The sequence below is a fragment of the Pteropus vampyrus genome, unplaced genomic scaffold, assembly GCF_000151845.1.
Source record: "Pteropus vampyrus isolate Shadow unplaced genomic scaffold, Pvam_2.0 Scaffold48, whole genome shotgun sequence".
NCBI classification, from domain to species: Eukaryota; Metazoa; Chordata; class Mammalia; order Chiroptera; family Pteropodidae; genus Pteropus; species Pteropus vampyrus.
Window position 1 is genome coordinate 6,074,548 of NW_011888829.1, and position 17,804 is coordinate 6,092,351.

General features: G+C 35.6%; 1 protein-coding gene across 2 annotated transcripts in view; it reads right to left on the minus strand.

The window, feature by feature from the left end:
* The window catches only part of EXOC4 (exocyst complex component 4), a 675,009-nt gene that overhangs the window by 372,486 nt on the left and 284,719 nt on the right, over positions 1–17,804 (minus strand). For both annotated transcript variants that reach the window (XM_011359538.2, XM_023530309.1), the window contains exon 10: positions 4,285–4,381. In XM_011359538.2, the coding sequence (XP_011357840.1) occupies positions 4,285–4,381 (97 nt within the window). The remainder of the gene's footprint in view (positions 1–4,284; positions 4,382–17,804) is intronic.

Below are 17,804 nucleotides of genomic sequence, written 5' to 3' on the forward strand. Positions count from 1 at the left end.
TCATGTCAGACCTAAACAAAAGAACTATGTCATTCAAATATTAACATTCACATTTCTCCTCTTTATTACCTAAATTCAAAACCTATAAAATAAATTTCATTTATCAGAACTAATCCATCTATTTCTCTTGCATGTTTTCAGAGAAAGCTGAAAAACAGCAAAGATGTTGGTGGGGGGGAAAGAAAGGCATGAGGCCTATAATTTTCAGGGTCTATATTTTGGTGAAAGTGTTTTAGAATCTACCCAGACATGGCCAAAAATCTGTTTATTTCAATATTTTTTTGTTTGTTTGTTTAGACCCACAGGTAGAAAAACTGATCAGATGACCTCTTATCATCCAAAACTCACATTAGGGGTTTAATTACATAGAACTTTTTAGGCTAAGAGTGAAGCAAGGATAATACGATATCTCATCTTTCTAAAACGTAGCTCTCTAAGAGATAATATTCTGGTTTCTTAACCAAAAAGAGAAAATACTAAGAGAAAACATTAAATAAATTGAGGGGCCAGCAGAGTTAATGAGTGAACAAACTGCAAGTCAGTTTTCCTGCCTCCAGCACCCTGGGAGATTTCCCAGTGATGAGATGGTGGCAGCTGTGAGACCAGTACAAGATAAGTTTGCAACAAGGTTACCAGATCTGAGGGCCTTGTGCAATAATTTTATGGGAGGGCAGTATAAAGAAATGGCTGCTGAAAATATATAAAACAGCATGATGGGAATCTGCAGGGTGGTGTTCTTAGCTGGTGGTTCAGAGTTTTCAATAGGGAAAACCTTTAGGCTGCAGAGAATGCACTGCAAGCTGAATAAAAACTAAGAAAAGGACATTTTAAATAAGTGAAGTGTGGAAAAGCCATAGCCACAGTTTCTGGGAGACAGAATGCAAGCATTGCTAGACACAGGAGAAGAGCAACAAAGGAAAATTAAAGCGCTGCACACTTGAAAGGGTTTCTTCCTTCCAATGAAAACCATTTGAGAGTTCACAAAGAGAGTTTAAGAAAACAATGACATAATGTTTGAATAGTGTTGGTTTGTGATAAAAGTCAACTTGTGATACGTTCCCTCTGAACCTACTTTTTGAATACACTGTAAGTTATAAAGAAATAATAATAATTATAATCCATTAGAAAAAAAAAAGTTTGGAAAATTGGGATGGAAAATAGTATGAGTCACTCCACATGGAAACACATTTGGAGGGGAACTACTGGGTGACAGGATATGTGACAGTTCAATAATGTCAAACTGGTTTCAACAGAGGCTGTGCTGATTTACATACGAGGTCTAAAAGATCTCATTGATCAACCACCTTTGCAATAATTGGTGTTTTCCAGCTTCCTAATTTTTGCCACCCATGCAGCCACCAAGTGAGTACCTTTAAACAAGGATTTGATATTACTTTTTTTGTTTCCCAGAACCTGGCACAGAATTAGAGTTCAATAAATAATCAGTGAGTAAAACTGAAGTGGAGGAGACTAGATTTGAAACTAGATAACTTGCTCACGTTTTCATTTTAAATTTCAAATCCTGTGTTTTTTCCTAACTTTCCACTTTTTTTATCCTGCCTCTCCAGCTACGTTATATTGTCTTCTAAATAATAAAATGTTAAATCACATTCACTCTGAACTAGCACGGGGAAAAAAGCAAGGAGCAAAGGCTGAAAAATGTATCTATATATATTTAAATAATCCCATAAAAATAAGAGTGACTATTTCTAAATGAGAGGAAAAACATTCATCACAAGCAAGAAACATTCCATTTACTGAGTATAAATAAACGAACAACTAAAGAAGAAATGAGAAAATTTTTAAATAATGATAGTAAAAATGAAATATACTAGTATGATAATGCACACTGATTCTTCTCATTACCAAAACTAAACTTCCAAAATTTAGAAGAAATTCCAATAATCCACAAACACTAAAGTTGTAAAAACTAAAATAAAAAAAAAATACTAAAAGATCTTAGTCATTTCAAGTTCCATAAGCCCATTATGAGTTTTCAGCTGAATCTCCATAACATGTTTGAGAAGATAGGTTATAATTTGAGCCAAGGGCTAATTTAAAGTCTATAATGATCACCTGCTTAGAAAGGAACTGACTTACCTTGCAGACCATATTTTTGTTACTTTCATTAAGAGTCACACAGAAAATGAATGAATGAATGAATGATAAACTATTTAAATCATGCACCAAAACTTTCTCCAGTTCTAGTCAACAATAAATCAAAATTCTGAATAAAAGGAGAACCCAAACAAATGAGAAAAACTAGTAGGAATATTATAACTCCTTAAAACAACTCTCTAGTAAAGCACTGTAAATATAATACTAAATAATTATTATCAAAAATTGTAATTTATTAAATGCTACCAGTATTTTACCAGAAATGCATGTTATTGAGTGTGAAATAGTATATTTTTCCATTTAACTAACTTCATGTCAAAAAAAGAAAAAATAAGTTTATGGGAAAATAAATCTCTTTAAATGCAGTTATTGAAAACATTGCCAAAAAGTTTCCAAAGGGTTTGTTTTTTCTATACTTAGGAACAAATGCAAGCATAAGGATTCTAGTTATCTAAGCCATAATGTAACTTAGCAGTAAATTATGGTATTAAATCTAGGTTAGAAGATGCCTATAGTGATTTAGGTATTTTCCCCCACTTTCCTAACAATTAGCAGCACTAAATAGAAATCAGTTGTAATTAGAGAAGACAGTGAGTATTAAACTAATTACCAAAATCAGTTGATATATATGAGCATTGTTACTTAATCTAGAATTCTATATGTCGTAATTTATCTAGAAGTTTAGAGGAATAGTCTTAATTCTCTTAACTCCACGATTCTTAAATTATATGAATTTACTTGCTGCAAATGTTTGCTAACACAGATTTTTTAAGGTTAATAAAATTTCTTTAAAAATCTTTTATTTTTTACTGTATGAAAGTGAGGGGTTTTATTGCTATTGTTTAATTTATATTTTTGTGTTTTTTTAATTTAAAGCTAATTGGGTAAAGTAACTCAGTATAATTTTAAAAACTGGTTAAGAAATTAGAATTGAATTAGTACTAATGATATCAATTTAGTAAGTCTTGGCTAATGAGATGGGAGGATAATGCCAGTAATAAACTTCGGACGTTTCGTAAATCTATATGTAGTATTATCTATGGTCAATTCAGTAGCATTTGTTAATCCAAATGCCTTAAATATTGTAGGAGTTATCTGAGAATGTTCAAGTGATAATATAAGGTGTCTAACTTTTAATAAACCCAACGGTTTCTGGTCCAGTATATAAAAATACAGCAAAATATCTATATTGGTTTGCTACCAAGGAAAACATACAATTAATGTTATCCTGGATATCTGTGTCCAAAAGTACCCTTTTTGATTGTAGTCAAAAACACATAATTTACCATCTTAACCATTTTTAAAGGTATGGGACAGTCTCTAGAACTTTTTCATCTTACAAAACTGAAATTTTAGATCCACTGAACAAATCCCTTTCCTCCCATACCAAAAGGTACCTTCTTGAAGGTATTTAGGGCTTAGAAGCTTTTTAAATAGAATTATTATGGATTGTTACTTTCTTATAATTATACTATCACAATAAACTGTAAGCATTATGATAAATATCATTTTAGTCACCATCAAGTTATCCTTCAATACATAAAATCATATATTTGATTGATGTCTTTTTGTTTCTGTTCAAATCATATTTGTTTAGAGACCTGCCAATTCTCAAAGGATATATAAGTCATTAGTGTAAATTAGTGAGACAGATCACGGGTCTGCAATTTTTTTCCTGCCAAGGGACAGAGAGTAAGTATTTTAGGCTTTGTGGGCCATATGGGTTCTGTTGCAAATATGCGACTCTGCAACTACAGCACAAAAGCAACTATGGGCAACACATATAATGATGAGTGTGTATCAATAATGATTTATTTACAAAAATAGGGAACAGGCTAGCTTTCTCCAGTGGGCCATAGTTTGCCAACCCCTGAAATTTATGGGGAGGGGAGAGACACAGAGGAGAGGGACAGGGGCAGGGATGGGGAGTAGGAAAGAAAATCTGAAATATTTATGGAGTTTTACTTGTAAGAACAAGTAGCTTCAGTGAGGTTGACATTATTTGTTCTATTGATTAACTTTGATAGTGAGGCCCTTGAAAGTGGAACAAGCTTGTTTTTTTTTTTTTATGACTCGTTTCAATGTTGACTGACCTATTAGCATTCACTACATCAGCATAAATAATGAAAATATTGATCTTCGCTAAGTACATAGGATTTGACTTACCTTAATAATGGATGAAATATGACAGTAATATTTCTGGCTCCAGGTTTGCAGACAAATTTTGTTCCTCCACCTTCAATTAAATTGTCATCAGGGCCCCCTTTCAGGAAAAAAAAAGAGAGAGAGAGAGAGAGAGAGATTTAGTTTTTAGAACTATAACAAAGAAATAAACTGAGCATAGCTAGTTAAATGTTACACCAACATACATGGGACCATCTATGAAAACAATTGCCTTCAAAATCTACAAAACTATTTGGAATTACCTGACTTAGTTCACCTTGTTAAACTATGAATTATCATTTTCACTCTGGCACAAGAACATGGAAGCACGATAAGAATAGTATAGTTAAAGAAAGAGTGCACGAGTATAACTCAGTTAAGGTTAAACTTTTAATCTCTCATCATTAGTGTCTATCTTGGACAGTACAGTACATGGGACTGTGAGGGGAAGGAAGAAATGCCATTTGAAGTGGTCCAGGGCTGTAGAGGTTGGAGCAGAGACCCATACAAATCTAACTGACCATACTGCATCAAATCCAAGAACCCATTACTTACAAGATACACTATTGTTTTATTTAACACAAAAGAAAAAAAATCCTGCTAAGCAAACTATAGAATGCTTCCTTATTACTTAGAATCTTTGTTCTCTTACTGAAAAGCTCCTTTTTAAATAGATGTTTACTGTATGTCTCTCATACACATTTAATAAGGTGATACAAGAAAAATAAACTGGTTAAGGCATTCTTAAAACTATGTAATATTCCAAGTCTAGCTCTTCTGAATGATTCAGAGTTGTCAATATCCTTGTTTTCTAAAGAATGTCAGCAAATGAGTTTCTCTAAGGAATGTATCCGGTATTTTATTTCAAGCTGCTGATACCCATTCTGCAAGGTTTAATGTTATGTTCTTAATGCTATCAGAAGGTTTAAAGAAAACATGTTTTTATATCAACCAAGACTCATACCCTTTCCTCAAATGGTCTTTATGAGGTTCATTAACTGAAATACTAAAGGGTCACAGTATGAGGTATAAATACTCAGCTCTCACACACTGAGGCAAAAACAACTCAGCATGGCTATCTTCTGGTGGACAGCCATTAAGATGGCATTGGTTTAAGGTATGATCTAATTTCAGAGAGTTGAGAATTATACATCTTAGGATACTGGGAGAAATGCCCTCAACCCCTACTCCTCATCTTTTCCATTAGCTCAGTAAATGCAATCCCTGACTTCTCTCCATCTTTTCCTCACTCCAAGGAAAGTGAAGTAACTCCTTTGGTAAAATTGAAAAGAAAAAGCTCGGCATGCATACTTCAGCAACCCCCTTATGCCACTTTAGAAACCAGAATGCCTGTACATAATAAGTGTGGTCTTGCTAAGCTTAGCAATAAGGGTCTTGCCTTCTTAGAGAAGGACAAAATGGTCCAGCATCTTCTGTAAGTGGGTGAGTAAATTTGTTTAATTTTGATGTTGACTTAACAAATTCATTTGGCTCTCATACTAGGTTATGTCCTTCAATCTAGTTTATATCAATATCAAGGTGGTATTTCACCTTCCATCTACCTTACTTGGATTATATCTTAATAGTTACAGACCTCTGACAAGAAAGATGCATGCCATATAAAAGGCTTCCTCAAAGCTTTAACAACCTCTACTTATAATATTTCTTTCCTAAATTAAACATTTTCTTTCTAATTATAGCTGTTTGCATGATACCAAACACAACTAAGTCTCACCTGATTTATTATCTGTCTTAATGGTCTCTAAGGCATCTTGGAAATTGACTGATAAAAACATGTGAAGCTTCAGAAATCCATACCCCATGTCATTAAGACTCCCCAGAGGCATCAGAGTCTAGACAAATCCCACTTGGATCAGTTGTTTCCACCAACTAATCAGAGCATGGTTTCTCTCAAGAAAAACAGAAAATACGATGGCATGTATAGCTCTTAGTTCAAAATCATGAGCTGTTTTTTCTCATTTGGAAAAAAATCCATTTTATGGTACTATATTTGTCACAGAGATGTGTTCTGCTAAGTCAGAGGTTTTGCTGATTTAAAAGAAAAAGCAAAAGGAGAGCATCAAGACCACCACAAACACTGCTTGAAAGGTAACACTATAGTGACAGAAAAAAAAAAACAGAATATGCCTTATTTATCAAAAATCTCTTTCTAAGATCATAAAATCGAGACACAATTAAATCACCAAGGAAATGTGTAAAAGAAACCAGGTTATATTCTGCACTCCGGGAACAACATAAATAACATACTATAAAATAAATAAATCTACACAAAAAACTAACGCTTTAATCTACTCAGTAAGAGCACATATTCTAAGGACTATGTGATCTCCAATGGTTTCTAAAAATTCTGATGTTCTGTGATTTTAGGTACTCGGTAATTGATCACAGATCTGATTAACCTAGCTCGTCATTTGCTCTAAATCCCTGTTAGCTACAGACAGATGATTACTGACTCACACGATGGGGTTAAACTAAATAAAAAATAAAGCTTAGGCAGAAATATGAAAAGAGATTCTGCCCTGCCCTGCCCTGAACCCCAACCAAAATTCCACATATGGAAACCTCGTAAAATCTTCCAGTCCCACTACCAAGTGCCATCTACACTGCATTTGATGTGATTTCATTTTTACCGACCATTAGGTCAAATCTAGCTTACTAAATGACCAAATAAATAGCACCAAACCAGGGAAAATATTCTCGAAAATAAAGCTGTCAGAATCAAAAGTAAAGGCTGTGGTTAAAGACTGTATGGTCTCCGAGTATCCTTCCTCTGAGATTTATTCTAGCACTTCAATATTCTGGGTGAGAAACCAAACTCACTGCTCCTCCTTTGCCTTCCCGTAATCAAGTAACCTGGGAGCTGCTGTCACGCACATTCCCAAAGAACATGATGTTCAATTCTGAGAAGAACACAAAAAGGGCCGGGGCGTCTCCTGTCCCATCACTCATTATGCTTACAGTCTAATCTCGGCTGTCAGAGGCCAGGTGGTAGGAACCAGAGAAAATGTTGAATGATGATGGATGGTTGGAAAGAAAGGGAAATGGATAATTGTATTACGAGTAGAATATATATTCTGCAGAAAGGAGGGGAAGAAATGCCCAGTCATATTTCCCGTTCCTAACAGTCAGGACAATGGTTTGACGGGCTGTCAGACGACTAGAAAGAGGCACCAAGGCCACCCAGTGTCTACAGGGATGACAGCATCTTAGTGCTGGCAAGCTAGTCTCTTCTTTTAGAATTTTATTTACTTATAATTAGTTCCTAAACTTATTCTTCCCTTGGTTCCCCCAACTAGAATTTGATGTAGTTTATAGTAATATAGTCCTTTCAATAGAATAGAAAACCAAAGCCTCAGAAAGAAATGGAAAGAATTGTTTTCCTGAGGGGACTAGAGTTCAGTGGGAAGAATCAAGATCTGTGCCAGACCTCGGATCTGCTACTTCATATTATAAATGTGATAAAATTTATTTAAATCCACTGAGCCTCAGCTTTCTCATTTATAAGATACAGACTGCAATAAACTCAAAGGTTTGCGGTGATGTTTAAGTAAGATGACATAGTCTAGGCATTCAGTACATTAAACACCTAGTACATCTCAATATAAATTGTTGCCTAATTTTCCCTTGAGAATTACTAAGCAGTTAAGGATCTGATTCCACACTCAGTCTCTGTTCTCATTCTCTCTCTCTCTCTCTCTCTCTCTCTCTCTCTCTCTCTCCACACACACACACACACACACACACACACACACACACACACACACCCATCACTGGAATATACATTTTTTTAAAGTCCAAATTTCAAAAAATGTTATTCTTGCTACTTTAGGCAACATGGTACAACTCATTATCATTAATGAGACCAATTAAAACATGGCTGTCTTATTTGGAGGACAATATTTTGCAGTGAAACATTTAGAAAATTGGTGAAAACACAGTGTGATGGAGTAAGATTCGCCTTTCTCTACTCTTCATTTTTCAATTAAAAATAATCGATATTAAATGTAAAGATGCTAAAATTATAACTGTTTTGTGCCGAGTACTGAGATGAAAATAGTATAGTTTGATGGTCACATTTATTGAGCTGCAGAAGCAGCATGCCTCATCTGATATTTTTAATGGGTCTGGATTGAAAGTTGGCCTTTCCACTCAGAACCACAACGGAGGAGAATTATTTTACAGCAAATATTTTGCTTCATTAATACTCCTTAAGGATTATAAGAATGCATTCAGTATAATAAATATGGAATTCCTGATTGCATCAATTAATGGGATCTTTAACTGGCTCTAAGAGCCAGCTGAAAGGTCTGAGAATCCCCTGAATTCACAGCTATTACTTTGCCATAGGTGTTCTCTTAGATCAAGTTCTTTAGCAAGCATCTATTCTTAAAGCACAAATTATCATTATGCCTTAATTCTGTTGCTTCTGCTACCACCACCACCAAATTGTAGCAAGGGACTAGGTATGAGCTTAGGGTCTGGTACTAAATTAAGAAGAAAGCAAAGGTAAAATATGTATTCTTACCCTCAAATAACTTATAATTACAGTCAACTCACGCAAATCAGGATCAGTGATGACATCCTATTGCTTGTGGGGAGTGCTGTGAGACCTGGAGAGAAAATCCAGGCAGCGAGCCCCTTCGAGGAAAGGATCACCTTTTGCATTCAACTCTCGCCATGTGTATTATTATAACAACAATACTATTTTGTTCAATAATGTATACCGTGTGCTTGAAATAGTTTCTGGAGCATCGTAAATACTCCATAAAGATGTATCGAATGAATATATGAATAAACAAATGAACAAACAATAAAACGATAATGTCTATATTAGACCTAGTGAATTCCACCTAGGAACAAACAGCAGTCGTGTTTTGCATAAAGTATGCTCAGTAAGGGATCTGGGTTTCAATAAAGTCCTGAAAAAGTATATTGATTAAGATATTATTGGTAGAGACAATCTCCCAAATGAAACAAATTAGTTATCTTCAACATTAGAGAAGTAAATGCCTTGCCTATAATTCAATGCTCAACTATATTTTACTCCTGGGTAACTAATGTTGTACTGAAGATAATGAAGACAGGTGTCAAGTACTACAGAAGACATGCAGAAAAGGTCGAGAAGGGGGAAGGGGATTGATATTCACTATTCACCTACTAGGAAACAGGTGCTATGCTGGACCCTTCACATAAACTATCTCACTTAATCCTAGTAATAGCTTTGTAATATCATTATCTAACACAGAGATTAAGAAATGGAGACTCACTGGGGGTTGGGAGGGAGCAAAGTGTCTTGTACAAGGTCACACATGATAGATTTATTATTCAAACTGTTTTTTCCAACTATACATACTACAATCATTTTATGTTCCCAAGAAACTCACAGGTTGAACAAAATGATATAGATGATGGGTGATACAGGAAAATTCTAAAATAGGAAGCAGTAAATCCTGATTTTATGGTGGTTTCGACACATAAAATGCATTTTCCATGGAATCGACACTAACGACAGAAGCTGGTTATCCAAGTCAAAGTACAAAAAGCTTCTTTGATCAAAACTGTAGGTGAACCTTAAGAAAACAATATTCTCTAGCTCAAACTATCATATAGACAATGATTCTGGGGGAAATACATTTAATGGCCCAACTGAAGCCAGAAATAACACTTTCCACCATAATATAGTCCCAGCAGCAAAAACTAAAACTATCTCTACTTTTCCCCACATCCCCTGACCTGCCAGTAGCGGGTACAATGACCCTTCTGACCCCAAACACTGGTGGGGTCCAGAAACATGAAAGGGAGAAGATAAGAAATGGCTGGGGCATTCAAGGAGGGAACTGTGGACAGTTTGCTTGTATTAATGCCCAAAGCACTGACAGAACTCTTTTTTCTGTTTCTCCTTTTAGGTAAAAATTTACAATAGCCCTCCCTTGCTGTTTCTTTTATTGTTACCATAGGTTTAATCCTGAGTAAATTCATGCTTAATTTCCTTAGTGGGGTGGAGGCTGGAGGTGATTGGTGATGAACTGAACTAATCTTTGAAAGGAATAGAAGAAAAAAATATTAAGAATTCCTTGATCATCCTTTCATTTTGCTGAGGGCCCAGGTGAGAGGAAATAACTGGAATTTACAGCAATACCATATAATTCTGGAATATTCTGGAGCATAATAAGAGTGAAGATGAGAGACGTTAGAGCCAGGGTTAAGGATTTACCAGCTAGAAGAGAAAGAACAAGGGGTAAAAAGAGTTAAAGGTTTTGGTAGGAGAAATTCAAGTGATTAATCACAGAAGAGTCAGGCTTGATAAGACAATAAATGAGGTTTGGAAAGGGCTTGAATGAAGAAAATGACAGAAGTTGACACTTGGGGGTCTCTATAAGATCAAAGAGTGTTTATGGCTGGGGTCACAGTAAGAAAAATTGTTTTTAAAAATGGGAGGTTATAGTTAGAGAGGCACATACTTAGAATTATATCTCTCTTTGCTTTCCTTAGGTCACAGGCACAGAAAACCCTCCCCTGAATTACAAATGGGGTGGGAACAGTAAGTCTGATGTCTGGTAGTTAGAGAATTAGGCAGCAGCCAAGTTTGGGGGTAAGGTAAGTCTGTGAAAAGAAAAGGAATTCCAAGGTCTCAGCCCATGGGAAGAAGGGGACATTCCTCTTGGTTTTCTCTATAATCACTCAAAGGTGTAAGGCATAATGCAGAGAAAAAGGATCTCAATTAGAGACTGCAGAATTTTGGATTATTGTGAGGACATGTTTTGAAGTATAAAGGACAATGTAGTACATGTATGTGCAGTATTTCAATTAGAGCAGACTGTTAGGAAGAGGCTACCTCGCCTGAGATTTGCTTCAAGTAAGACCGTCTCTCTGAGACTTTTGGTTAAAAACCATGAAATAATTTCTTTGAAAAAATAAAAATCATACTCTTGTAGTTCAAGAATTGAAAACATTCTAGCTCCTAATTAACAAGTAAATTTTATAATACCCTATTATTTTGGTTTGGTCTCTTGGTTTGAAAACCAAAACCAAAAAAAAAAAAAAAAATCAGTTCCTAATTATCTTCTTAACAATAACTTATAATAAGAGGTTCTGGAGAACAGGATGGCAAGGAAGAAAGATGAAGCAACAAAGTTTAAGGTTAATAACTCATCTGGAGCCATCAGTAAAACGTGTTCAAGTGGAGCCATGAGTATGTCAAAAAAGGCTCCATCAGTAACAGTGCTGTTTCTGTAATGGAGTCTAAAATGGCATGTTCCATGAAGAGCAAAATGAGCTGATGACCAAAGGATCCTGTTACTGCATGCACATTTTTAAATGGTTCATCAATCAGGCACAGGGACCTTTATGGGAAAGGGTGATATTTCTAGATGATCCAAATACTGTGTGTGGAGTCTGCGGGTACTCTGTACTTAACTCTCCAGCTTGAAGAGGTTCTGGGCTTTGTTCCTCTTCTCCTGTGTCTTGTAAGTTCACTTGGGTTTGGCAAATACCCTCAAAGTGAAACCTGACTTTAGTAGTACTTTCTCCATTATTGCGCTACAGTCCTTCCCCCTGCCCCTTTTTTCCTGGTAATCCCAAATCATCAAAGAAATGTTTTAAGTATTTTAGCCAACATTTTAAATTTCTTCATGGGTGGATCAATGAAGGTATTAATCATGCTGCTAGAAAAAGAGGTCTCCACACAACCTACTCCTTACAGAATAGTCTACCAATAACTTCCTCTCAGAATTCAATTACTCCAGTGCAAGTGTCTTTGGATTCTACTCAGATATTCCTGTTATTGTTTGTTTTAAATAAATTCTCATAGTAAACCTAAGATAATCATTATAAATAATACAAAAAAAAATGGAGTATAATATAGTTGTCTTAAACATTATCAGTTAACTTGATATAGTGAAATAACAATGTATAATAAAAAATTTGATTTGGATTATAAAATCCGATATTAAGAGAATGAAGTTCTCTAACTTTGATATCAAGTTGGCGTATGGCATTAAATTGCTTAACCATGCTGAGACATCTATTTCTTACAATAAAATAAGGAGAATGAACCAGGGAGTGTACTATTGAGAAACCCTTTGACCTATGAATTTTTACTTCCTAGGTTATAAATTTCCATTACAACATATTCTTCCCACTGGCTTTATTTACATTTTCTGATATGGTATAATAATATCATAGAAATTTATGCCAAATATTATAATTATTGAGATTTCATATGCAATTATTCTAATGGAATTTTAAATGAGAATGAACTGTATTTTTGCTTTGGGATATTAGTTATGCTTCAGGAAAAAATAATTGGTATCATTTCAGGCTGATATTTTTACATCATCTAATTAAGATTATCTTATTCTCTTTCTTTTATGGGAAGCATCTTAGATTCTGCCCTGATTATCACAAAATGGGCAAAATTCATGGCATGGCTCTGCAATCTTAATCTAAATTGTTTCTCAATTATTTACCCCCAAACAGGTATCAGAATTTTAAAAAAAGAATTCCTATAATAGATGGTTTTCAAAGAAGCGATTCTGAAAAAATGTATATATTTCACAGAAAACACTAACTGAATTCCATCTAAGATCAGTGACTTGGCATTTTGGTGCCTACGAGTGGGCTCATGATGCTATAAATGTAACTAACAGACATAGTCTATGACCTCAAGAAGTTCACATTATGATTGGGGTATAAAAAAGAATAAACCAAAATTCAGAGACAGACAAAGATATTATAAAGTATAGCAAAAGAACAAAAAAAAATAGCATTCCGCCAAGATATAACTATTGCTCTTGAATTTGGAAACCAACTTAATATAAGCATAATAAAACCAAGGAAGAGACGTGAAGTTATAGTTTGGCAAAGAACATATACTATTGTTCCCCTGCAAAGTAGCCTGATATTAATAATACAAGAAGATTGGCAACGATAATACATAATACAAAATTCCTAATATTGGTATTCAATAAATACCCCATTTGGCTGATCAAAAATAGTGACTCAATCACATAACAAGGAGCCACTTATCAACATTTCCTAAATACATCATTTAAATTATTTTAAAATCTCTTCCTGGAAAAGTATCTTTCTTTTGTATTTCTTTAAAGATCGGTGAATCTGCTTTCTAAATGTGTTTTTCAAAAGTCTAAAATATAGACAAGGCTTTTATTAAAATAAAATGCGCAAAAGAATGACTTGTCGATTTAGCTCAGGAGGGAACAGAGATGGGAGGAGATTACCAACAAAAAGGCTCTGAAGATACTAGACAAAGCAACTTGGGCCTGGAAATTGATGGTCTGCAGACACAGCTGCAGCGTAAATATTTTTTAACCCATCAGTCCAGCAACAGAGAACTGAGGACAGACTAGAACAAAAAGATGGAAGGCAGATTAAATTCGACAAATTTTTATTACATACCAACAATGTACAGGGACTGTAGAAGTTCCTGGCAGTATTAAGAACACTACCAATCTTTGGTTGTTCACATCTAAAACCGTAGTCATTCTCACTCTCTTCAGCTCATGCTTCTCATCCAACCCATCAGCAAATCTGGTCGGTTCAGCCTTCCGAACGTACTTCTCACCATCCTCGCTGCTACTACTTTCCAAGCCACCACCATCTGTGTCCTAATTACTGGTCCCTGAACTGGTCCCCCTGCTTCCATCCTTGTCCTCTTCAGGGGATTCTCGACATACAAGCCAGAGTGATCCTGTTAACAGGCAAGGCTAATCCAGTTACTCCTGTCTCCAGAATGTTCCAAATGCTTCCTATCCTTGGAGTAAAAGCCAAACTCCTTACAATGACCTGAAAGACTGTATACTATCTGCCCTTGTAATTTCCTGGGTTCAACTCCTACTGCTCCCTGCTCCAGTCACACACGTCTGCTGCTTCTTTTGTGAACATGCCGGGCACACGTCTGCCTCGGGGCCTCTGTTCGTCCTGTCCCCTCTGTTGGCCCTCTTCTGCTAGGTCTGTGCAACTTGCTCCCTTACCTCCTGCACATCTTTACTCAACTACTTCCTTCACAGTAAGTCCTTCCCTGGCATACAAAATGAGGGCAAAATAAAATGCAAATTCATTTAAATATTAAATTTAGTCAGTAGAAGCATATATTTCTATATACCAGCGACAATAAGTCTATAAAAACTAAATTCCAGAAACCTGGCCATGATGATATAATTCCAAGGAAGATATTACACAGGGGATGCCTACTAAAATGACACATTTGCACAAGCGCACAACTAAAGCATACACACAAAAAAATTGAAACCACATATATAAATGCTTGAGCCAGAGTTTCCCTCCTAACACTCTAATCATGAGTGTTTTCCCATGTCATTAAATATTCTTTAAGAACCTGAGTATTAAAGATTGCGTAACATTGTTGGAATGCGCCAAACATTCACCATCCGACGACTGTTATTAGAAAGTCTGCTGCGTGCCAGGCACTATGCTAGGTGCTGGGAAATAAGAGTAATCAAAAGAGACAGAGCCCCTGCCCCAGCGGAGCTGAGCCGGCACACAAACATGCTGTAATTACAAACTGTCTTCTGCGCTATGAAAATGGAACAAAGTGGCAGTACAGACCCTGATATCCCTATAATGTTTACAATAATCTCAATAATATAATCTCTATAATAATTAGGTGCTAATTTATTTCAAGGCCAGAGAAAACCTCTTTTAGGGAGTGACACACACAGAACCCAGAGAATGAGTAGTGGCTGGTCTATAAAGAGCGGAGGAAGGAGTATTCTAAGCAGAGGGAGGGAGGAGCATGTGGAAGACCCGGAGGCAACAAAGAGCTAGGCACTTTCAAGGCACAGAAAAGTTCACAGAAAAATTCAGTGTTAGTGAGCCAGTGAGGAAGGAAAGTAAAACAGGGGAAAGTAGCTGAGCCGCCTCACACAGGGCATGGTAGATCATGCTAAGAAAAATAGATTTTTTTTTTATCCTAAGTATACTGGGAAGCTATTAAAGATTTAGAAAGTATATGATTTAATGCAAATCTAAGAAGATCATGATTTTAAAAACTCAGAATAATCTCCAACACAAGCCTCTCCCTAATTTTTATCCTTACATAAAGTCCTGCTTCAAAATGCCTCTCATATCTTCCCCAAAGCAAAGTCTCTGGACTACCTCCTTCAATTCTGCATGCCAACTAGCACACAGAGTCTGCAGCTTCTGGGACCACCATCGACCAAGGTAAAGGTGACAAAGCCTCTGGCCACTATGCCCAAAGCCTACTGCACCTCTCATTCTCATTTCATTGGCCAGTCTCCTTGGACAGCAACTATCTGACCATTCCCGCCCTTCCTCCTTCTCATAATATTCTGAGTTTCCTTGCTCCTGATTCAGATCCTACATTTCTCCAATCTCCAAACCCCCTATTACCCTTGGTTTTCTCCTGCAAACACCATTTCTCTCCATAGTCCTCTCAACGGTTAGTTGTTTCCTCTCAGAGGCAGGAAAATTAGTCATCTACACTGGGTGGTATCCCAAAGCGGCTTCCAGAGCACTACATCTCTAGAACTTGAATAATATAATAATTAAAAAAAAAAAAAAAACTGATACATAGATGCATATTCAGGCACACAGGGCTAAAATGACATGATAGCTAGGAATTGCTTTAAAATACATCAGCAAAGAATAAAAAAGAAAATAAGAGATGAAGCAAATAAGGTAAAATCTTGATAACTGTTGAATGTAGATGATGAGTATATAGGTTATAGATATAAGTATATACTATTTCCTCAACTTTTGTGTTTGAAATTCTTCCAAAAGAATAAATAAAGCTGCCAGAAATACATTAATTATATTTAACACAGAAAACAACCATTTATTAATTTTCCTGGATCCACTAGAATCTTTTAGTAAAAACCCTCCTAAATCCTGTCTCAACATATCTGAATACTAAATACATATTTATCATTACTGACAATTGAAGGATAACAACAAAATGCAACTATTCAGGCCAAAACTGTACAGTACTTTCTAATTCGAAAGCACTTATATAAACCCATCAGGCCTTCCTGGAGTTCTTTTTGAATTTGCAGACATCTCTCGCCATACTTATACTATTAATTTTCCTCCTATTATAAGAAAGACGCTCAAGGTAAACACTGCCTGTAGTTTTTTTAGATCCTTTTTGCTGAGTGCAGGCCTGGCAAATAGTACACACTCAGTAAACCACGATTTATGCTAAGTAGAAGGCTCGGTGGTGTGACTCTCAGTGTGTACTGTCCTGTTAGACTTAACAAGAGTTGCTTAGCGGTGGCATTCAAAAGTATCTAAGTACAAGAATAACCTGACCTAGCATGCATACGCTTACAGCACCCCTCCACATCATAAGGCAGGCTAACAGCAAAACATCACAATTGGGTAGAAGTTGTTTTCAATTCCTTTACAATTGGATAAAACCTTTACATTCTTGGCCCAGAACAAATGATTGTTCTGCCAAACTAATCACATGCATCTCATGATTTAATATTTTATTTCATCCCTATTTTCACTGCATTGTTGAAACAGGTAAATATTTTGCTCTCTTCCTCTCCAGGAACTGTGACCATCTTGAAGGCAGAGGTTTTTTATCTCCTGTTTTAGTACAATGCCTAAAGGTCTAATATAGTGTTCAGAAGTTGAGGAACACAGCAAATATAAAACCGTTCTGAAAAGGCAGAAGGAAACTACTACAAATTCAAATGAGGTAATCAAACAAATTGTTGACCTAGATAGTTTTGAGAAATAGAAGATATTCATGAGAGTCATCCTCTCCTGTTTTATCCAAGAGAAATAAATTTCCATTCCTGTTTTCCATTTATCCAATCGAAAAAAAAAAAAAGTCCCAAACTCAGATTAAATTGTTCTATGTTAAACTAAAGATTACAACAAACTGTCGGGAAAATTCTGCTATGAAACCCTGAAGAACTTCAAGTTGAAGCAAATTCTACTAAAAATGCCTTATTTTAAAAACAGTAAAGAAAAAATCTTCTTACTCCACTTATAACTAAAAATAGTCAATAAAGAATGACTTAAAATTATGTAATGGTAACAATTTTTGCTTGTTATTTTCCCCAACACCTTTACTTGGCAAATATTAAATTCAAACTTCAGAGCCATACTTGCACGCTTTTCTAAAATTCATTTTTATACTTAAGTTGTATGTACTTTTATGCAATGGTCCATTTTATATCACTCAATGAACAAGAGATGATCATGCTACAGACATTCCAACATAAAGCAGGATCGTAAGCAATGATGCAAGTGTGTCCATTATATCATTTGCATTTCTACTGTTAATGCTTCTTATAAGAAGTATGTAAAGAGATTACGGTCTTCTGATCTTAAAGCACAATAGGGAAGGAAATATTAGAATGATCACAGAATGCTTCTGGTGATACACTTTCATGCTGATCTCTTTCACGTACAACTCCACAGAGATCTTGAAGGTCCCTCTTGGCACACTATAATCATCTATTTACTGAATTTCTGAGCTTGATGACATG